The sequence below is a fragment of the Haemorhous mexicanus genome, chromosome 5, assembly GCF_027477595.1.
Source record: "Haemorhous mexicanus isolate bHaeMex1 chromosome 5, bHaeMex1.pri, whole genome shotgun sequence".
Taxonomy (NCBI): domain Eukaryota; kingdom Metazoa; phylum Chordata; class Aves; order Passeriformes; family Fringillidae; genus Haemorhous; species Haemorhous mexicanus.
The window spans coordinates 69,603,040-69,626,978 of NC_082345.1; the positions used below are offsets into that span (position 1 = coordinate 69,603,040).

At 44.0% G+C, this 23,939-nt stretch overlaps 1 protein-coding gene across 2 annotated transcripts in view; it reads right to left on the reverse strand.

Annotated features, from left to right (window-relative positions):
* Positions 1–23,939, reverse strand: part of CAMK1D (calcium/calmodulin dependent protein kinase ID) — a 217,509-nt gene that overhangs the window by 17,218 nt on the left and 176,352 nt on the right. For both annotated transcript variants that reach the window (XM_059847499.1, XM_059847498.1), the window contains 4 exons: positions 23,058–23,184; positions 14,824–14,899; positions 5,901–6,013; positions 4,104–4,182 (listed from right to left, as the gene is read on the reverse strand). In XM_059847499.1, the coding sequence (XP_059703482.1) occupies positions 4,104–4,182; positions 5,901–6,013; positions 14,824–14,899; positions 23,058–23,184 (395 nt within the window). The remainder of the gene's footprint in view (positions 1–4,103; positions 4,183–5,900; positions 6,014–14,823; positions 14,900–23,057; positions 23,185–23,939) is intronic.

Genomic DNA, 23,939 nt, shown 5'->3' on the forward strand with positions numbered 1-23,939 from the left:
CACTTCAAACAATATTGTCTGAGAACTGAGCTCTTTGTAAACCATGTCCTTTCCCTGGGTGGAAATTATTATCTGGCTTGTGCTCTCTGGCACACAATAAACACTTGGAGTCATGGTCACAATTTGCAGAGGCTCAGTCCTTGCCAGAGCTTTGTGATTCCTCAGTGTGGGTGTGGCTGGACATTGGCACATCCCAAGGATCCTCTCTCCCTTTGCAGAAGCAGTGGGGAAAGGCCAGGACCACACTCCTACCTGCAGACACTGAGGTCCAACTGGTGCCACAAGCTCCCCTTCTACAGTCTCTGTATTTACAATCTCTATATAGAGGCAATTAATGCATCATCCTTTAATTGAGATGCCCCAAATTGCCTTTGATGCTGTAAGTGCCTTAGCACACAGCATTAAATCCATTTAAGTTCACTTGGTTAATGCATGATGGAGTAAATAAATTCATGGCAGCCCTTCTAACTTCTCTATTAGCTTCCTAACTGCTGGACTTGGTCCTCACCCTCTGAGCACTGTTTTCTTTCCCTCTGATCCAAGCCTGGAGGCTGAATTTGGCTCTGCAGGACCTAGTTTGACCTGATGGGGAGCACATTTTGATAGTCCTTGAGGGTCCCTTCCACCTCAGGATATTCTATGTTTCTGAGTCTATAGCTGGAAAAAACAGGTCCTCAGGTTTCTGCTGCTCCCCCCTAACCACTGCAGACTGAGCCACTGCCCTAAACAGGATGTGGGCTCTGACATGGCAATATATTTAATAAACTTAATTGCTGTCTTTATTATGAGCCAGGGAAACATTAAAATGTATCAAGCTGCAGCAAAATCACCCCATTCTTTTGTTACCTTCATTTTCCATGTCCTTTTTGAAAAGTCACAGTGGGAAAAGCTAAGCAGAACATTGCACCTTTGCAACACCCCATAAACAGTGCAAACCTCACTGAAAGATACATTATAAAAGAAATAACTTTTCCAGTGGAAAGCATAAGTCACCTGTATATGAAACTGGAGAAATCTGAATAAATGGACACGCAGGGGTGGACTCATTATACCAACAAGTCTCACATATTGTACTGTTTCTGCTGTCATACTTCACTGCAATTATTAGCCTCCTTTTCTGCCAGCTCTGAGTTTAACACACCATCCCCCTACCAAGGCCATTTGATTATAAATAGCCAGACATCACATAAATGCAGGCATGTGGCAAGCAGATACACTGCAGAAAAGTGGGCCATTGGGAAGAAGTATTGACTTTTTTTAGGGTCTGATCCTGTGCAAACATTTAGTCATGCAAATAGCTGTCTATTCTGGAGCAGTTTCCCAAAATTCAAAGATATTATTAACCTTAAAGGCACGAATGTATTGTCTTGCAAGATCCAGTTCCTGCAAGCCCTGTTTGGAAGGTTTTAATGAAAACACAGTGATTAAAATAAAAGGTTTGGTTTAGAATCACTTTGTTCTTCCCAAATACTGCATATTGAAACAACAAAATCTCATGTCCAGGTAGCCATGTCACGCACAGTTAACTACTTTTAGCACAATCAGATGATAAAATATGAGTGAATTATTCATGATTTGATAGATTTCTTCCTAATTTGTGAAAATCTCAAAGATCTGATACTGCTTAGGAAGACTTCACAGGAGGAAGAAAAAGGGAAAGCTGGAAAATGTTACTACATGGATCCACCTCACCATAAATCTATTAATTATCTGCCATTTGCACAACAACAGTGACCCAGGGAGGCTTGTGTTCTGCTGCTGAAACAAAGAGACAAACCCAAAATCCCACTGAAGTCTGGCAAAACTCCCATTAGCTTCAGTGGAATCAGGATTTCCTTCATGAGAACTCTAGGGTTCAAAGATGCCTCTCCAGTTATGTTGCTTGTGCAGACAAGAAAAAAAATACCTTTTATGAGCAGCCAGCAAGGGCTGCTTGCAGTGCAAACATTCTGCAAGACATATAATTTATGGGACCAACTCAGCCTGCTCTGAACATCCCTTCCCAGTAAGCCAAGAGCTTCAGGTACCTCTGTCCTGTGATAGCACACAGAGAAGATGCTGATGCTCTCCTGGCACTGTGGAAGGTGATGTAGCCTGGGGGGCTGTGAAATCCATGCTCATCTCAAAGGGGGTGTGGGATGATACAAAAGCTGTGGTAGCCTCTCTCTGCTGGCTGCACATGTGCACCCCTGTCTCCAGCTGCTGCAACACTGAATGCAACCATGAGAGAGAGGAACTCAGGCCTGGAGCTGCTGGAAACTGAAACACACCCAGGCTGAGAGAAGGATGCAGCTGACCACTGAGACAAAGCACAGAACTCTCTTCCTCCTCCACTGAAAAAGCCTTCCCTCCCTTCCAGGAGAAGGAAAGGATGTCACTGCCACAGATGTAATGGCTAGAATGAGAAAAGAAACAGCAAAACCCTCACTATTTCCTGACATAAGGAATCTGGGTGGAAAATGCTCCTTGAGCAATGCTTTGGCAAAAGGAGATCCTACCACTACCTCCAAAATAACATCTGGGTGAGCAGCCACGATTTTCCAAAAAGGCATTTATCACTACAGGATCCAAACCCTCCAAAAATAAAAAATCACTGGCCAGCTCTGCAGAGAGGTCCATAACTGCAGTGTCCGTGTTACAGGGAGCTCTTCAGAGCAAGGGGGAATGGGGCATGGAGTGGTGCTCATGAGCACTCTGGGGAGGACAGAGGCAGGTCTGAAGCCATCCACAGCTTTGGAAACCTCCTTGCTTTTCCTTTTTGTCCTCTAATCCCCTGGCACACATTGTCCCTGTGTCAAAGGGAGGTGGATTCAGGGTGTGGAGTGCCAACATGGTGAATATTTTCAGCCTCCCTTCTGCAGTGCCATTTGCATCTCTGACATTTCAAAGGCTGACCCTGAGCTGTGCTGTGTCAGAGCTTGAAGTCTTGAAAATGAACCACTGGATGGCAAAGTCAGCCTGGCAGAAAAAGATCCTCTGCCACAGAAATGGGGAAAAGCCTTTCTGGGGGGTTGTTTTCAAATGGAAAATTGGATTCTGTGGAAAACAGTACGAATTATGTAGCAGTCTGTGAGTTTCCATTGGCCCTTGGCCATGACATGCAAAAGAAAAAAACAAAACCACACAAAAAAAGGAATGAAAACACTTTTTATCATTTTGTTCCTTTCAGAGGGCCCAGAAGCTGTGTGTGTTACAAGTGCCACGTTTCTTTGTTGCACTCCAGCCACCAACACAGATGTAGCAGGGCCAGAAGCTGGATGCTTACATTTTGTGTATCTTGGATGTAAGGCTTTGGAAAAATCTGTCTCTGAGTTGTACAAATGGTCACCTCACACCCTGCTGGGAGTTGCATTCTCGTTGTTTATTCTGTATTCCTAATACTGACTTGTTTAATTTCCTGAGGCTCAGGTCAGTATCATTTAGAACCAGATTGGGATTTTTTTTCATCTCACAAAAGTGGGATTTCATGTCTCAAATTTCCTTTTTGTAGCACAGACAATGCAAAAGGAAGTGGCATTTGGGACAATTGTGACAGTATAAAAACAGAGTGGAATGCACACCTGGGGTGAAAATGCCATGCCATTAACTCTTTTCTGTTGCAGCTATTATAACAACAAAAATAATACCTCACCTTGCTTATATAATGTTCCCTGCCCTAAAAGAGTTAGATCCAGAGCCCATGTGTGGGTGCAGCTGGTAGTGTGGGATGAGGCTCTCAGTCACTCAGGGCTGGTCAGAAGTACATGAGTCACCCTTGTGCTAGCTACACAAACCTTGGGGAATGTTGATGAAGTCACTCATATGCAAAGGCATCCTTTAACTTAAAGCACTTTAATCATTTTGGCACATCCCACTGCTGCACTACAGTCAACATACCTAATTCAGCATTTTGCTAATCCTTACACAGGTTGGTGCATGAGATTAAAGTCCATTACAGTTTTCCAGGAAAATATGGAGGGCAAAAGCAGGGATTGAGAGAATATGAGCACACAGTTATGTAGTAGAGGTCAGTACAATGTGTGACAAAAAAACTACTTCCAGGCAGGAATGTAAAAGGGTGCTCTGTGTCCTGAGGGTTTCTCAGAGCACTGAGTGCTGCTTACCAAGGGTGCCGTGCTGCTTGCTCACAGGTGTATCTTTTATTAGGGTCCTTCTCCATCAAATTCCGAATGAAATCTTTAGCTGCCAAAAAAAAAATAAGAGAGAGAAAATGATTGAAAGCTATAGAGTTGATGCCCAGTTCTGCTGCCACATTCAACAGCACTGATCAGGCCACCAAGTGCCATCTGACCACAGCACAAGAAAACAGCCCTGGGTCATTTGTCATTTATTAGTATAGATAGAACCAAGGTGACTTAGGAGAAAACCTGAGCTATTTAGTGTATCAGATAAAAGCTGAAGGCATTTACTCCTGCAGGTATATTTAGGAGTGGGATGGATAATTCAGTCAGCAGTGCACAACTCTGGGTCCCTGATCAGCCACGTGCTGCATCATCTTAGTGGTCTGAATGTGGCCACATGCACTGGATGTGCTGGTCAGCTGAGGGGAGAGGGAGGAGGTCAGATGCCACAGTAAGAGGAGCTTCACATTGCTCATTCCAAGCACATGGACAGCTGTGAGGACATGTTCCCTATTTAGGAGGAATTCAGCAAGGCAAATGGACTCCCTGGAGCAGGAGGCAGTGTGTTTTTAATTGACACCATAATGGAAGGAACGGAGATTGCAGCGTGGCGTGCGTCCAGCAGCTTCAGGACAGTGTAGCTGAAGGAGCCACAGCAAAGCCAAATATGGCAGGAAAATCTTTGTGCTGATTTAGGTGATGGACTTTCCCCCATGAGACAGAAGGGTCTGCCAGCAGACCTTCATATTTTCTCTAAAAATCCTTATTAGTTTAAAAAAAAACTTCTCATCACATTTATTTTTGAGCAATCCATCACAATGATATCTGGACTGCAGATGTAAGCAGCATAAAATGTTGCTCTGTGTGGAGATAAGAGAATATATAATGATCCTTATAATAAAAACACTCAATTTTTATCTCCCCGGCCTCAATCAGTAGCACTAATAAATCAGAAAACTGCATTTATAGGGATATTTTTACATGATGGAATATTCCTAAAATTCATTTCTTCTTCTGCATGAAGTAGCAGATGTTTCCCTGGGTTGGACAGAGCAAGGACACTGAGCTTGGGTGACCTCTTGGAGACTAAACAGTGTGGCAAGGACACATGCAGGTGCAAGGCTGAATGTCCCCTGCTGTCACCCCTGGACACAGACCCACGCTGGAGCCAGAAGCCCTTGGAACATCTACCTGTAACACGTGTGGGGATCTGCCCCTCTGCCAGGCTCACTGGAACAGGGGCGGGTGCGTACTCGGGGTTAAATCTCTCCTGCACTGGATGGGGAACATTCACCCACGTGGACTGTCCTTCCAGTTTCTAGATCTGCTCACCTGCCTCATTTTTGAGCCATTAATTTCTTGGTTTTTTGCTGCACAGAGTGAGGACTTGCTTTGGAGCTGCAATGAAGTGTCAGCAACAGAGCCAAACTCATTTGCCACCTTATTATTAATGGCACATTAACAATCTGCTTTTCATTAGGACACAGTGAAGAAATTAAGCTGCTTTTTCTTTTTGGGACAGTCTTCTGCCATCTTTATCTGCTGTTTTAGCTATGTTTTAGTGCTTTTTGTGTGACTGACATACCTAATTTGCCTGCTGCAGAAACAAACTCCCATGAGTATTTGAGCCAAAAGAAATGCACATTCCCACTGGTGTTCAGTTAAAAGGATCTCTGCACATGATGGAGGGTGCATTTCATGCCCAGGGGGGATGCATGCAATAGGCACAGGTGCATGCATGCTTGTTGCATTTAAATTCAAAGAGCAGTAGCTACTTACCAGACTCTGAGATGTCATCCCAGTATGGAGAGTCAAACTCATACTCTGCCTTAAGGATCTGCTCAAAGAGTTTGGAGTCATTTTCATCATAGAAAGGGGGATATCCACAGAGCCTGGTGGAGAACAGGAAAAGAGAGAGGTGACCCCTGGAGCCATCTCTGTCCAGAAGGTAAGAAGGAGGGAGGGAGAAGGAGAAACTCTCACTTAAGGCTTGTCCCAGTAATTTTTCAAGCAGGCAAGTGCTACCACTAGAGAGGTTTCTTCAGGGACATGTAAAGCCACTTCTGAAGATTGGCACTGCCCTGGACAAGGCAGAATTCTGCCTGGAAGCCTGGTGCTGTTGACCCCATGCTGCCTCATGCAGATATCCTGGCCCCTCTCTGCATGCTTTAGAGTGTTTAACCAGAGGAATAGTTCTGTTACACAGACATGACCCCTGCCATCCTCTCCTGTACAAGTGCTAAGAGGAGATTTCATGAGCTAAACCCTACATCCACAGAGCATCAGTCCCTCTAATCCCTCAGCACATCCAGAAGACCTGGAGCAGAGCAGGACAAGGAGCCCTGCAGAGCTTCCAGGCAGAGGGCAGAATGCATCTGCAGGATGTGCTGGGCTCTGTGTCCCAGGCACAGTGAGGAGGATGCCCAGGAGCCCATGCACCTCTGCAGCAGAGCTTGCAAGGGCTGCCCATGGACCTGCTGCTGCTGCTGCAGACACAGGGAGAGCCTCTCCCTTCCTCACTCCTGCAAGTGATTTTGTTGACCACATCCAACTGCCTGCCTTGCCTGAGGCTGATAACTGTCCTGCCCTGGTTTTCAGTGTTTATAGTCAGATTTCTCAGAAAACCTAGCCCCAGGACAAACAGGACATTGAACTTTTTTGCCTAGTTTGAGCTAATACATTCAGGGTGCACCCTCCAAGTGCTGCAGAGCAGGACAGCCCTGCTGAGGCAGGGCTGGATGTGGGAAAGCACATCCAGCACTGCATTAAGCAAGTGCAGTGATGAAACTCGTGTGTCAGAGATCCCTCACACCCTGCTGGTGCTGCAGGCAGTATTCTGTCCCACTCTGCATGGATATGCCAGCAGAGACAACCCGTCTTCAAGTTTTAACACCAATGTTGCAAAGTGCCAGATTTACCTGGGGCTGGCCCAAGGTTTTAGCAAACCCATCCTGCTCACAGTTAAACAGCCCTTCCTGCCTCTGTGTAGAGATGATACATTTTTTTTTCCTCTTGTCACTGATCTGTGGTCTAAATCATTCTTCCACATACTTTGCTGGTATTGAAATTATATTTTTCCTACAGTTTTTTTTTTTTTAAATCTGAGTCAATCAGCCTCAATAAAGCATTTAATTGGAGAGAGCCAGCCATTACAGACAGACTGTGGATCTAGCTCAGAAACAGCAGCAGAGCAAGGGGGGGAAACTGCAAGAAATGAAATACTTGAGTTATTTATAACCCAAAGCCAGCCGCCTGCCCTGGAGGTTATTTGAACCAACTCAACACTTGAGGGTGAAAGGAGCAATGTTTTTGTTAGCTCTGAAGAGCCAGTGTGCTTGATAAATAATTTAAATACTGAGATGTTGATCTGCGTCAAAGCCACACTGACCTGGGAGAACTCCACTGAAATTTGCAGTGTGATGATGAACCCACTGTGGTTCAGCTGAACCAGAAATCTCTTCTTTAGCTCAGAGAGAAGATGAGCCAGTCCTCATTTGTGTCCCACTGGATGACTGCCATTATCAAACCAGGAAGATAACCTGGTGTGTATGTCCAGAGCAGGGGGGCACCTACTTGATGGGCACCTGCTGGTGCCTGGGGCTGGGTCTCCTGTTGGAAACCCCATGGTGCAGGTGGTGTAAGAGAAGGGTCCCTAAAAATGCTGAATTTAGCACATGCCAAAAAGCCACTTTGTACACAGACAACAGAGGAAAAACATCTGGTGCTTAATGAAGAGATTGGATCCACAATCAGTGTCCAGCTCTACTGGTATCTGTGAAGAAATTATAAATTACTTGTTTTAGTGTAATAATTATCAGTGCTCACACCCCACAGTCTTGGGGTGGGATGCACATGAACTGATTTTCTCCTTCCTCCTCTTTTGTCACAACCCTCAAGATTTTGGGTGCTTTACTGAGGGGAAATGATGGAGCTGACAACACCACCACTGCAACTGGTAGGATGAGCACTGGGGTAGAGATACTCAGGTTGGAGAAAAAGAAAAAGAAAAAGAAAAAGGAAAAAAGAAAAAAGAAAATAAAAAAAAAAGAAAAAAGAGAAAAAAAAAGAAAAAAGAAAATAGAAAAAAGAAAGAAGAAAGAAAGAAAGAAGAAAAAAGATCCACTTGAAGCCATAGCTCTGTCCCCTCCTCCCTGTGAGATTCAGGGGGCTGCATTTAAGAAGCCTGACAGCCCTTCATTAATTTCTTGCCTTCCTCAGCACTTTCTTTAGACAAACCCAAAGTGCTCTGATAAAGCATTTGAAGGCAAGCAGACAGTGCTGTGCATGCTGAGGCACTGGCAGGCTGCTCTGGAGAGAGAAATAACTCTCTTCAAATGTGCACTGTGCTAATTACCTTGGCAGAGGTACAAGAGCACAAGTTAGGACTGCTGTGATTTATACACACTTGTGGCAGCAAAAGGTAGGAGTGAACTGCTAAGCAGCACAGAGCTGGAGGGCAACAACCCTGCAAGGGGGGAGCACAGATATGAGTCCCAGCAAGAACCTCAGCCTCTCCAGAGCCTTTCAGTCCAGCTCCTCTGCATGGCTGGAGTATCTACACAGCTGGGGAATCAGCCTCTGTGTCCAGGAGGACACTGCAGCCCATGCTGATGCACAAGGAGAGACAGGGTCATGCAGGAGGGCACCAGAACTGCCAGGAGCTGGGCACAGGGCAGAAAACAGCCTCTTTTGGCACAGCTTTTCCCTTGCTAGGAAGAGGCTGAGAAGGATTCATTGCCACTGCAGGAAATGGCAGGGAGATCCTCCCAATTCAGCCTCTCCTGAGAGCTGAGTGAGCCCAGGGGCTGATCCTGGCTTGGCCAGGGATGGGATGAACCTCCTGCACAGGGGGATGTAAGGATGCTCCTCTGGGAGGCAAATCAATGAGGACCTACACCAGAAAGCAGGTGAGAAGGGAGCAAACCCTGTAGGTCAGAAGAGGTGGAATGTGGGAGGGGAACATTGGGGCACCCTGGCACAGGGGTAGGTTAAGAGCCAAAATACAGGTATTTTATGTGCAGCCTTGCTGTCCTTTCCCTTAAAAACAGAGCTTAGGAAGACATGGAAGTTTTAATGTAACTTAAGGTTTAACATTATTGGCTTTGCAGAAGGGATGGGAAAGCCCCAGCAAATCAGCCTATCTTGCAATTTATGGCTGGAGGAAATCTTGCTGGACTTCCAGCAACTGGGCCACTTTCCAAAGTCCATAATGAGTTTTTTGGTTAATTCTTACAGAATCAAAATCCCACCGACTTCATTTCCATCTGCTGGGACATTTCTGTGTGAATAAAATGACCTCACTATCAGAGGTTCTGCTGCTTTTCTTCAGATATGCAGAAATGCAAAAATAACCCCTCTGTCCTTGATGTGAAAAAATCCTGCACTGTCCTGGGGGAGTTTCAGGCAGCTATTAGTTGTCATCATTTTCTTGCAGTTTCACCAAATAAAAGGTTTTCAGAATTATTTAGCAACCTTATCACATAACCAACAGATTTCCCCCTAAACTCCTATTCCCAGCCTTGCCTTAAAAATAATGGGATGCAGATAAAAAGAACACAGGTGGATGTACAAGAGAAAGATATTGCCAGAAGTAATTTCTAAAAGTGATCCTGAGACCACAAGAGGAATAGCAGGAACATCTTTTCTTCACCAGGCAGAGAAAGAAAACCCCTGCAGATCCCATTATTTGGGGTGATACTAAAGGCTAAATAACTCATTCACATGGTCAGTGTCCAGTCTGTAACACAAGAGCCCCCAGGGTCAGTTTTACAAACAATTTTACAGCCAGATTAGAACAAAGAATTCAGTAGCTGCTCAAAGACCTGAGATGAATGGTGTGGGAAATCATCCAAGTGCTATTTATAGGGATAAACACATGTATTTCTTTTGTATATTTTGGGAGCAGTCCCTGATATTGGCTGACACTGGTGCCCCCACAAAGCTGTGGACAAGGACATATCAGCATAGGGGATCACACACAAATTAAGAAGCAAGCAATGAGGAATGATCATCTGGGGCTGTTCTCCCAATGTTAGCTGAGTTTTCTTGAGCAACCCAAAATGACTGTGTCCTCTGCCACCACTTTCTCCTTCCAGTGCTGAGCAAGGAAGTTATTCCTCACTTTTTTGCACTTTTTTTCCTGCTTTGCATCACTGTGTGTGATGCAAAGCAGGAAAGATGACTGACCACTTTTTCCCAATGGATGACTCCTAGGGTGATGGTGGAACCTTCTTTGGGCACAATATAGTTTGTACTGTCCCTGGTTAATCCTTCCACACAAGCACCACTGATGATTCATGCACATCTACTTGAGCATCAAAAGCAGCTCAGCAGCAAAGTATGAAAGTTTGATCCAAGATTTATCTCCAGATAGGTAATTTTTTATAAACAATAACAAACCAGTAACTCTCTGTCCAAACAGTGAGTGGAAACAGAAGAAAATTCAAGGCAAAATGTGTTTGACCTATTGCAGAAGACCATGGATAACCAGGGGCTGAGGCAGAGCATTTGTGCCCCCAGGTTCTTTTCCAGCTTCAAAATATGATTTTCTATTTTTTGCATAAATTAACCTAATCTTCTCTATATAAGGTATGCATGTGATCAGTATTTTCCCCAAGCTTTTGTAATCCCTTATCTGACCCAGAAAGGCCCCAAATCCAGCTGCTGGGAATCCAGTGAAGTCTCTTGCTCTTCTTATGCTTTATATCTTAAAGCTGGACACTTTATCAAAACTACCTTGTGATAAGTGGAAGGCCGAGCTCAACAGTGAAGCTGTTTCAAATTGAGAAATACTGCAACTGGAATAAGAGGAAATTTCAGGCTCTAAAATTAGTTTTTATGAATAATGACTTCTCATGCAAAACAGGTTTTGATAAAAACTCCACTGGTGCAGCCTCTGCAATCTGGCTGTCATTAAGGAGAAGCACTGGAGACTGGCACTGAAACACAAGTATTCTGTCCCAAGACATCCTTGCAGATCACGGAAACAAATATTTCTCTACAGCAGCAGTGCCACAGAAACAGTTTGTTCTTCCAGTGTCATGAATTGAGGGCTCTCAAGTGAGACTGAGCTCGGGTCTGGAGGCACTCAAACCACTTGTAGTAATATTAGCTCAAAGCATCTTTAATTTATGCCTGACTTCTGTGCTGGTTTCCTTTGAGTTTCCATCTTCTTAAATGACAACAGTCTGTCCAGAGTGGCAGAGAGGATCTGTGGGAGAGGTGAGGAGATGAAGCAGGACGTTGTGCTTGGATTGCCACATGCAGAAATGCATCTCCAGCTGGTTTGGGCATGTGCAAGCAGCTCCAGCTGTGCTGATTGTGGAGCTGGAAATGGCATCTCCAAATGGCTGCAGCTACATATTGGAGCTAATAACTCCTGCCCAGGGCAGGTTTAACTCCCAGCATTTCACCAGGTCCTGGTGGCATCTCAGTGCCATGTCACACTGGGAGCCCCCGCTGGCACTGGTGCTGTGGCACTGCTGAGGCCACAAACCTGGGTGTTAAACCAGGGCCCATCATTGGCTGTATCAGACACTCCACCAGGGATAATTCCCTCCTCCTCCCTCTCTTTTTACTGTATTCCAGACATTCACTCTGTTAAGAGACCACATCTGCAGCTTCTGGCTATTCCTGGGAGCAAGGATGAGATCCAGACCAAGGTTAGGACATGTGAGGTGTGGGCTGGCTTTCTCAGCTCACATTGCACTCAGCAGAGAGGGAGTCAAGGGAGGCTGGAGAGTGATGTAAATGTACCACAAGGCAGATGAATCCACACTGTGGGAGCAGGGAGCAGGGTGTGATCCAGTCACCTCAGCAGGAGCATCTGGTGCTGTTTGACATGGCCCATGGTCTCAGGCTTGGATCCATCTGCCTCTCCAGATGGAAGGTCTCTGCAATGTGTTACATTTTCCAAATCCTTGTGGCTGCCCTGGACCCCCCAGCATGGCACTAAATGTGCAAGTTTAGGCAACTGAACAGCCCACCCTGGTGAAATGGCTGCTGGCATCCACTCAGGTTGGGCTGAGGTGCCCAGCGACTCTGGAGTGCACAGAGCCCCTGATGCCATGGGCTGTGGGGGGCTAACCAAAGGGAGCCCAGGAGTGCTGCTGACTGCTACAGGAGCTGAAGGATGTGGCTTACACATTGAAAGAGCTGGTTTGGTCTCAGACCCAATCCCACCCAAGCTGTAACAATCTGGCAAAGACATTAACAGGCTCCTTCTACAGCAATGTGTTATTGCCACTTATTTGGGCTGTACAAAATACAAATCAAGACCTTATTACCTGAAGCACAGAAACCCTGAAAAGGTTTCCTTGTCCTGCAAACAGGAATTCATAGAGGCTCATTCTTACTGAGATGATTTAAGCCTTCTGGGCTGGGAATTCCCTGTGTAGTGAATAGGGAATTTAAATTTGAGGAGTGTGCATGCCTTGCCCAACAAGCTGAGCACATGCTGATTTGGAAAACAGAGCAGGAAACAGAGCTGAACCTTGCAGAAAGAGCAGCCTTGCTTAGGAAGGGGGAAAGATTATAGAGGAGATTAAAATCTTCCACCTGTTGAAGCAGTGTTCATGAAGTGGGTGTGGAGGACACCTTGCCTAGCACTGTCTCACCCCTATTCCCCAGCAAGACCCATGAAGGCAACAAGTGAAATAAGACCACAGGTCTGCCAGCACAAAAGACCTTTGGAGCATGAGCCATGGACACGTGGGACTGACAACCTGGAGGAAAGCAGAGCCAGGTTTATCTCCAGGCAGCCACATGCAGCAGTTCCCAGCCCTCCCCTGGGCTGCCAGATGGACACACATTTCCATGGTGGATATTTGGCAATAAACTGAACCCAGGCAGCAGCTGAGCCTGGATGTGAGGCAGAGTAGTGCTGTCTCCCACTTGCATCCTCCTTTTCCCACTCTCTGAATCTGGTACTCAGCTTAGGCCTAAAAGCATCAGAAAAGATTCTAACCGTGTCCTGCCATGGCTGGCAAGGACTGACAATGTCAAAAATCCATCCCTTAGGACTTCCATGATCAGATCTGGTTGTGAAAAAAGGTAATTTCGAGTCAGCACACACCATCTGCATCTAAATAAGCACTAAGGAATGGTTTGTGAATCAGCCTTCAAGGTAATTTGGCATGTCTGTCTCTTCCTCACTGCTGTAGTAGGTCCCGCTGGGCTTTGAACCAAAGTCAGAATCAGCACTGTTGATTTTTGCTTTGTTTAGCAAAAGTTTTTTGCATCCTGCTATTGATGGCTGCTCCAAGAGAAATCCATTCCCATGTAAGTTTTGTACTCAACAAGTTTTCAAAATAGACAGTCATAAAACTAATGATTTCAGGCAGGATTTTGGTGTAAATAAACAAACACACATGCAATAAACCAAGCTGCCTTCCTATACTATTTAATACAAAACCTCCTTGTTTTGGGTAGCATATAAATTATGCAAATGTAATGCAAATGTAAAGAATGAACATTGTACAGAGTGGATAGCACAGCAATGAGGTATGTCCTGGCAAAAATAGTTCTACAGCACCATCAAAAAGTTATTCATGTTGACAAGCCATGAAATGTCTGCATAAGGAAAAGGAGAACAAAGTAGGAATGCTTTAATGCTGTGCCTTATTGGAGCTGCTTTTTCCTTCAGTCTTGTATAACAGTTATGACAGTTGTGTAAAAGGGGAAAGTAAAAAAAAATAGAGCAGTGGTAATGCTGTCAGGAAAAGACATTTGTTTCTGTGGCAGCTCAGTGGACACAGCCAGATTTGTTTCTTCTCAAAGCCAATCTGAGCAGGGGACAACAATAACTTCAATAATGTCACAACCTGGACAATCCCACATTCCTGCACACAGTGTAGTTCTGGGGGGAGCAAGGATTTTGACAGCTGAAGGGTACTAGTCCATTTCCTACCACTTTTGCTCAAATTTCAGCCTTTATGCAGCTGGGAGGTTGTCAGGACCCAGGACATTCCTCTGGCAGCTCTGGGTAATTCGAGACCCTGGCAGGGGGCTCAGAGACCTTGGCACAGAGTCAAAAACACCTGTGCCTTTGATTTTAGTCTGTAGAAACAATTACCAACTTTGTGTGAGGATTTACAGGCCACAAGAGTTTGAGTAGAATGATAGTTAATTTGTCACAGGGTGAAAAAGTAGAATTTTGGGGTTTTAGAATGGGGGCTCAAGAGGCGAGATGGAGGAATCTGGGCATGTCCTGTCTTTCTTCTTCTTCTTGTCCTCCATCTTCTGCTGTGATAGCAGCACTTTTGATTGGTCTAAAATAGAAATAGACTGTCTAACATAGGAAATAAGTATTGTAAAATGATTGTAAATAAAGTACATGTAGTTCTTAGTATAAAAAGCTAACACCACCCCAAGGGCAGGTGCTGTGCCACAACCCAACCTGCTGGACAGACCTCAGCAGGGCAGAGAAAGAATGGAATAAATAAGAAAAAATAAACAACCTTGAAAAGCAAAACTGACGAATCTTGACTTTTTCTTTGGTCACAAGGCTGGAAAAAAAAGACTTTCTAATACCTCAGAAGTCATTTCAACCACAGAAACCCGAGAGGAGGAGGTGTCCAGGGCACATGCTCCCCTGCATGACAAGTGTCAGGGGTGAGTTATTTTGCCCCAGGCTGAGCAGGTAACTCCATGGTGGGAGAGCAAGCTGCAGGTCCCCAAGGTGCCAGCACTCCAGGGTACTCACAGGATGTAGGCGATGACCCCGATGGACCAGCAGTCCACGGCTTTGCTGTAGGGCTTCTGGGCCAGCACTTCAGGGGCTGAAAATAAAAAGCCAAACAAGCATATGTTATAAGGCCAGACATTTGAATATGGTCAAAAGGTAGGACTCTGAAACTTGGAGACCCCCAAGACCTTGTTTTGCTCTCCACACATAACCCTTGTGTTTGCAAATGTGTCCTGAGGTTTTTGAAGGTCACATGCTCACGAGAAAGGATGACTCTGAAAGCAGAGCAAATTCACTTTTTTTTTTTTTTGTCTCCAGGCACAAAAAACAAAACAAAGCACAGAAAAATGTGTGAGAGGCAGAGGGCCATCACCTCCCTGTTTAGGAGGAAAATGAGGCCGAGATTTGCACGGGTGCAGAGATGCAGATTCTCCCTGACAGCATCACAGCTTGGCTCTGCCAGACAGGGCAGCTCCAGAGGCAGCTCAGAAAGGGCAGTGAGTCAGGGAGGAGATAAGCTACATCTGCAGGAGAGGAAGGAGAGCAGCCACCACTTCTTCCAGCAGCTGCTTTCCAAAGCCTGCTGGATGTCAGAGTCAGAGGGACTCATTTGTCCTTCTGCCTCTGGGAACACAGACACCTCACAGGGAGAAATTAAAAGCTGCAGGAATTGGACATGGGCACAAAGGAACTGAGCCTCCTGCCTCTATACAACCATCATAGTCTGAATTTTGCTAGAAGAAAGAGCCTGGCAATTTATTTAAACTCCTTGTGCATCTGCTTTACTATCTTATACTACTGAGACTTTGGAATCCTGGAGTATTATGTTTCCCTGTTGGGACATTGCAGTGCAAATGTTTAAACCTAAATTTTAAACCCCTGTGACCCTAATCTTTTTCATGTAAAGAAGCTCTTGCCTTTTTCAAACCAAAACATCCTCAATAATGCAAGAAATCACTAATTGTGGCATTCCTAAAGAAGACTTGCCATACTGGGTTTTAAAAAGTACAGTATTTCCTTTGAGTAATTTGGAGTTTAAATGCTGGGAAAAAAGTAATGAAGTGACAAATCCCAACAAAAATATTTCTTGGGAGTCACACCTTCCACTCCTAGGAGTCTCTCCAGCTCCAAAGCACTTAGTGAAGAAGAGCAAAAAACAAATTGTGAAACACAGAGATATATTAAAACTCAAGCCCCACATTTAGTAGCTACCTATCCTCTGCTGTACTGGTAGGACTCTTCAAAGACTTATCTTCTTAATCCACACAAGCCAACAAAAAAAAGCCAAGGTCAATACTGCCAGCAAGGAATGGAACAAGAAGAGATAATGAGAATAAAAAAAGACTTTCTAGTGCTTTGGCATGAGGGCTCACAAATGGGACTGGAGGAAAAGAGTGCATAAGGCAGGTGAGGGCATCTGCATTTCCACAAGGAGAACAGTGATGGAAAGGGTCAAATTTCACCAGGGACATGTTGCAAAACTGAAGAAAATTCAGGGGAATGTGGGGAAAATTATAGGTGCCAACCACATTATGAAGACTCTTAAAGATTGGATATGTCCCAATCTGCAGCACAGGTTAAATACTACCCCAGTTTTCAAGTCATTCAGCAAACTGGGACCACTGCATGTGAATTGGAAATTGAGACCACTGCATAAGAAATGAGACAGTTTCCTGGTTTGTTCCTTCCCTTGTAGTCAAAGTTTGTGGCAAAATATGAGGAAGAAGGGAGTTAAAGTTGTCCTGTCTTTATGTGCTTAGATGTCTTCCAACTCTTCAGTCCTTCCAAATTCCCAGTATTTTATTCACATTCTCCTCTGCCTCTGACTGTCTGTGCCTGTTTACATAACTTTCAAGACTGGTAAACATTACACATCTCATAGCTCCTAAAGGAAATATTATGCAAATGGCTGCTGAGCACCAGTGAGCTCCTGACATTATACAGATATGCCACATTAACATAACAGAAAACAATTCTGAGATGAGGGGATGTGAACTATATAAAGATTTTCCCTCTTAAAACATCAAAGCTGTGCTGGGGCATTTCTGTCTGTTTTAAAGGAGTGAAGAGCACTGATAGCTGCTGCTCTGGATGGCAGCTCTGAAACAGGTAAGAGCAATACAGGGTAAGCATTAACAAAGAAAGGTAGGAGGTTTAAATACTCCTTTTAAGGCCAAATGGCTGCTTTTGATTTTTGTTCCAATAAGCAGAGAGGAATAGGAGGACATAGCTCAGCATAATCTGTCTCTGATACACAGAAAAATGGAAATATTTAATGAACTGAAAAACAAGTCAGAGAAGCTCTCAGGAATGAAGGCAGACCAGTGCCAAGAAGCAAATGAGGAGACACAATGAAGAAAATCCAGGAGCTGACAGCACTAAAGGATCAACACAGGTGGCTGGGGAGACAAAACAGCAGAAAGGAGAAGGGGAAAGCCAAATCTCCCATTTCTGGAGCTGGGGAGATGCCAGCTGAGCAATGGCTTCCACTGTCACACATCCCCAGGGAATCACTCTGGGCTCAAACCATAAACAGTGGTCACCTATTGTATGCAGGGAGCCCCTGATGCTGAGAATAATGTGCTCTGATTCCATGATTCAGAATACTGAACAATTGCTTTATTAACACTATACTATATTATACTAATACTATATTATAACTATACTAAAGAGATATTATACTATTCTATACTATACAAAAGATACTAAAGAAAATTCCATGACTGTCTGAGAAGTCAGGACACAGTTTTGACCCAGTTGGCCAAGGAAACAAAACAATCCTTAGCAGAATCCAGCTGACAAATCACTTTGGCTAATCAATCTCCATAACACATTCCACAGGTGCAAAACAACAGGAGCAGTGAATAGAGATAAGAATTGTTTTCTCTTCTTCTCTCTGTGTTTCTCACTGCCTTTCCAGGAAAAAAACAATCCTTGGGAAGTTATGCCTGCTGCTCTCTGTGAAGAGAGTGTGGCCACAGTCACGCAGACAGGGAAACCAAGGGAGCAAACCTGGACCCTTCCTTCACATCCAGGAAGGTGTTTCAGGCTAAATCAGCATTGCCACCATGCCAGGTACAAGGGGGAGGCTCATTCCACCTTCAGGTACATGAAGGTGTGCTTCCCCAAATGATCCTGCTGTCTTTCTGTTAGCTTCTTTTTGGCTGAGTTATGTTTTGCTTTTAATAAGAGAAAAAGTTCAAAGGTTTGTTTCAAATGGAGGTTTTAAGAAAAGGTGCAGAGCAGAACATTTGGAACCCTTTCAGAACACTATGCCATTACCCTCAGGGAGAACAGCTATGCTGATAAGCCCCCTAAAAATGCAGCTGCTGGATGCCAAAAACTGCAATCCATGCTCCTGCAAAGAGCTCAGGTGATGGGGATTGCTCTGATACTTTAAGCCTGTTGTTCACACTGTACAAGTCATGAGGGTGCCTGCTCCTCATAACAGCCTGTGCTGCACACGAAGGGCCAAGCCAGCCCCTCTCCTGAAGTCAAAACCTCCCAAGTACCCTCCTCACAGTACAAACAGGCTGAGATGCACAAGAAGCAGCTTCTCCACAAGACCAAGGTTCTTCTTCCACTGAATCCTGGGGTGAAAACAACTTCTTTCCATTTTTTCTCACATTCCTCCAGTGTTCATCTTGCTCTGGTCAGCCAAGACTCTGAAGTTTGAGGCTTTTTCTGAAGTAGAGCAGGGTTTCAGTGCAGGATTGCTGACTTGCTGTGCTCCTGTCATTCTTATTTCATGTTGCTGAGTCAGATTTAGATATCTGCCATGGGTAATAATGCAGTTTATGCTTAGCAGAGGGTAACACAAGTCTTTGTCAGGATTTGGCAACAGAGCTGAGAAATTGCTCTCTCACATGCTTCTCCCTGAGCTAACCCTGTTCAGAGTGATTCCCATGCTTTATTTTTCCCTGATTACTCATGATACTGCCTAAAGGCTCCTGAGGTAGCTTATGGCTAATAAGGATATTCTGAAGGCTTATTGAATATTTTCCAACCTTTGACTCATAGGTCAAAATTCAACGTGGAAATTTATTGCTTACTTAAATGCTGTGGTCTTGCACAGGGCTAAGAGGAACAGGTGGCTTTGGTGAGATCTGAAACTACTGGATTTCTGGCAGAGCAGAGATGAAAGTTGTGAAATGACCTTTGATAAAAGCACTACAGAAAATGAAAACAGGCAGTGAGGTGGGGTGTACAGGGACCAGCCACATATCCAGGATTCAGCTCTGAATTTGTATGGCAGGGAAGTACAAGAAAATTTTATGTGAAGAGGGATTGGGACTTAGAGCAAGAATTTTAAATCTCAGCAGGATTAACATATTAGTCAGCCACAAACACAGCTCATAATTCATTGTTTCTGCAAAATGAGAGCAGGTTGCCTCAGACAGGCTTTCTAACATTTTTTAATAACTTTTCAAGTGCCTTGAAAGTCTAAGTTCCATCTGCAGAAATAACCAAAGCTTTTGAGGAACCACCTCTCATGGAAAGTCACTCAGTGAGACCCAATTCCCAAACATGCAAAATCTCTTCAGAAGAATTTGCTGAGTGACTGGAGTCACCTCCTGGTGGGTGCCCAGTTTGACACACTTCAGGGATAGCTCATTTTCAGGCAGGTTTGAACAGCTCCTACACCAAAACTGAGTTATTACAGAAGGCCAAGAGCTGACCAGCCCAAATCCATGATGGTCAAAATTATAAATCACTAATGGCTTCTTGGGATCTTGCCCATAATCACACACATCACTCAGGGTTTTGAAAATACCACTTCTTCTCCACATGACAATGCAGGTCAGTCCTCATCTGCAGTGAAATGAGCTACACAAGCTGCCTCACCTTTCCCAATTCAGCTGCTATCCAAAAGTTGGGTGTCTAGTCCCAGCTTATCACCCAGACTCTTTCCATAAGAAATGTGGATAAGAATGGTAAACAATAAGAAAATGCAAGACCTTCTTAGAAGAGGTTGCATTGTCAGATCCCCTTTTCAACAAGCAAACATTTAGATTGGCCTCTTAACAAAAGTGGCTCAGATATTTGGGTTAAATCATCTGAACCATCAGCTTTTCATCACGGAGCCACAATCTCTGACAAAACTCCTGAAAAAATAAGAACTCAGAACTCTTGACAGTAACTTAATCTACAAGGCAGAGCTTTAAAAGCTGAAGTCCTAATGTCCCATTGGCCATGCACATTTCAGATATAGTCCAATTTGAAAAGTAATATTTTGATTTTCAGAAAGAAAACTGATATTTCTTAAGGGATTTAATTATAATTGCACCCTTCCTTATTCAATAAATTTCCAGACCACATAAACAGACATTTAGTGTCATAGATACTACTGTTCTTTGCAGATGAAAATGAGAACAGTTGAGATAAAAAATGAAGCACAAGGAGTTGAAAGTATATCCTGATCAAGGAAATTAGACAGAAATGACAGGGGGTTTGCATACTTGCAAAAACTTGGGCAGCAGACATGAGTTAAGATCAGGTTTGCTTCTGAGTCAGAAGCTTGTCCAGCACTTTGCAAAGTGGGATCTGACTGGACCCATTTCTGGAGATGAAGTATAAATTGTAACAGATCCCAGTGACTCCTTAACAGAGCCCTGGATGCCTTTGGCATGTGGTATGTGCCCAAATCTCTTCCAGCACCTTAAAAGCAAAGTGGTTAAACTGATAAAAAAAATCAGTTCTGGTAAGATCTTAGAAAATAGGGTGTTCTGCCTATCTCTGAAGAAAAGCAAAGGAAATTTTTTTTAAGTGATGAATCTCTGAGTGCTACTTAACCTGAGGTAAAATACATGGGAAAGAAAAGGCAAAACACAAAAGGAGGTGGCAGACAGGGCACTTGATGGGCTGGGGCTGTGGCATTTGTCTGCCCTAGCCAGGCTGAAGAGTTTTATCCATGCTGTGCCACTAGGAGAAATGACTCTCCTTTGACTTGAGGGCACTTGGCAGGAGCTGCAAGCTGGAGTGACACTGGAAGACATGAAAGCTTTTGGATGGGGGCAAGCTGCAGACCACCCATGCAGATGCCACAACATCAGGTGTAACACTCAAGGGGGACCATTGTGGGTATCACCACAGTGATCAGCAACAAAAACCTTCTGAGCTTGGAAAATGTCTGAGCAACAAGAAAATAAAGTACAGCACTAAAGAGGAGATGCATCATGTGCAGGAAAAAAAAAAAGGAAAAAGGAAAAAGAAAAAAAAAGAAATAGAACAAATATTTAAAGCTGTTTTCTTTGTGAAGGAGGGGGAAAAGTCCTGTCAGCACTTCAGAAATAAGTGGCCATGACCTCTTGAACCAGGATGAGTAAATCCTGTGTTCAGCAAGGTAACAACAAGCCTGGAGGCACTTGTGCAGCCATCAGAGGCCAGACCACGGGTAATGAGAGCTCTCAAACGTCTCTCAAAGCACTACAGCTCCTGTCACAAGCTCCAAGAGCTTCCTCTCTGAAACAGCAAGTTTTCTCATGTAAATAGCAAGGATGAGAGGCTGCATGAGATCACTCAGAGACCAAGCAGAGTCGCTCCCTCATTTTCACCAGCACTTCAGCAAACATCATCTAAGCTTTCCTGTGTCTTGAGACTCATTCTAGTCAGTGCCCATTCCAGAGCAAAATAAAACATGTTTGATAGGGACAGAAGAGCTGACAGCAAAAGTTATGAAAATTGCTGTCTCAGCTCAATTCCTGCTACTGCTTTGGAAGAAGATTTCCAGTCTGGTGTGATTACACAAGACTGCTACTCAGAGTGCATCCTGGCCCATGTCTTAAAATAAAACATTGATGGGAAAAGCACAGAAATCTGCTCCTTTTCCTGATTTTATTGGGATAGAGTGTGTCTGCACAGTGTGAAGATGATGCCCACAACAAGCACCTGTGACAAATCTGTATCACTGTGTCATAATCACCTAATCTGAGCTGTTGTACTGTCACAGACATATTTTATGAAAAATCCTTTTGCTAGGATTTTTCTCCTGAGAAGCTGAGAGGCCTCAGAAATGAAATGTAAACAATAAATATCTGCTGCTGTGGAATGCAACAGGTGCATCTTTGATTGGTCTCTTGAGGTTGTTTGTAATTAATGGCCAATCACAGTCTGGCTGTGTCAGACTCTCTGGTCAGTCACAAGATTTTATTATGATTCCATTCCTTTCCTTTGCTAGCCTTCTGATGAAGTCCTTTCTTCTATTCTTTTAGTATCGTTTTAATATATAATTTTCTTTAAATATAATATATCATAAAATAATAAATCAGCTTTCTGAAACATGGAGTCAAGCTTCTCATCTCTTCCTTCATCCTGGGACCCCAGTGAACACCACCACATTGTACCATGATATCATCAGAACAATGAAAAGAGGTGAGGTGGCAGCTGCAAAGTAAAAAGAGCATCTGACAGCTGGAAAGCATCCAGTCCTTCCTGCTGGAAAGATCAGAGATAAATCTATCCACTGTCAGTTTCATGGATTTCATGGATACCCCAGAGTTTCATTTCCCCACCTCAGCTGATGATCCTGGTGCAGCAGGAGGCACAGGCTTGGTGGATGGCTTGTACACAAAGGGAGCCTTTTAAATGTGTTTGCTCAAAGAGACCTCATCACCACCTGCCATCTAATGCTCACTTTCTGCTACTTTAACTGTTTTTAGAGGCTGCTGGTAAACATGCTGCTAATAGGTGGCCTTGTACAATCACTACCAAATGGACAGAAGAGCAAAGAATAAATGACAGAAAACAACTTGACACTGTCCAGGAAGGCCCAAGGATCTAAAGAGCTTTTGCATTTTAACATCTGAGTCAGGAACTTAATGTGATTGTAACAGAGGATTACTGAACATATCTGAATAAATGTAGCTCTTTGATTTTACTGTCTTCTGCCAGAGGAATCTGGCAAATGCTAACTTTTATGATTCAAATAATACATTGCATTAGGTAAAGCTTCTTGGTTTCCTAGGTGCTTGCTGGAGCAATACATTTGAGGCTATTCTTCACATGCTCCTGGTGTAGCTAAAGCAGGGTCTTTGAGAACAATCATTCCACAAAGGACTGAAAACATGAAAGTGAATCCCACAAACCCAGAGCTGGATTGCAGAATTGTACCCCAAAGGGGAAGAGCACACAGGACAGAGCGCAGGCAAACATTAAATTCTAACAAATATCTGTAAAATCTCACGTGCACCATGTACCAGCACCAGAAAATGAGAATGATTTCATTTTCACTAAAATATAAGCAAACCTCTTACCAACATAGCCAGGAGTGCCACAGGCTGTGGACATCACATCTCCTTTACCCTCCATCTTCGACAAGCCAAAGTCACTGATCATGATTTTTGACTCCTCATCCTGGCTGTAGTAAAGCAGGTTCTCAGGCTAGAAAGGAGAACAAGCAAAAGGAGTTTGGAATATGTGAGTTCAGTAACAACTGACCATGGTGACCCATGCATTCCATTTAACACAACACCTAGTCATTCCATACACAAACATAATTTGGTTGCCCTAAGTTTAAAGAGTTGTTCTTAAAACCTCCATGGAGATCCTCTCCAGACTCCTGCATGGCAACAAATAGAAGACCTTGACACCCTGAGCTTTGAGCAACTTTTCTGGGCCAACAAACTTCTCCTCTGGCACCTCAAGTAAGACCTAAGGCTCATCCCTTACTTGTGAGATATGTCTGATGCATTTTCACTTCAGAGTGGTGAAACAGAAGGATTCACTTGAAAGCAAGTTAATATGGCAAATCCAGGTGGTGTACTAAAAAAAATTATACAGCATTTGAAAAAAGAAAAAGGAAAACAGGAGGTATTAGAGAATTTTTGTATCTTCTCCACTAGAAACAAACTGTTTTGAGAGAGGAAATGCCTTTACAGTTAACAGACTTGAAGCAAGGATATTTCAGCTAGAGCTGATTAGGAAAAAATGCTGAAGGAAAAATGTGCTATAGCACTAAGCACAGCAACTTGTTTATGGCAAGAGAAAACAAGGATCACTCCACAAAGCCCTGTGACTTTTATACCAGAGTCAGGCAGCTTGGAGAGCCCAACCAGCCTCCACCTGCTGCAGACAGCCCTGCATCCATGTGTTCTGAGTGTGCTGCTGCTACACGGCAAAGCTCTTGCTGGGTGCTG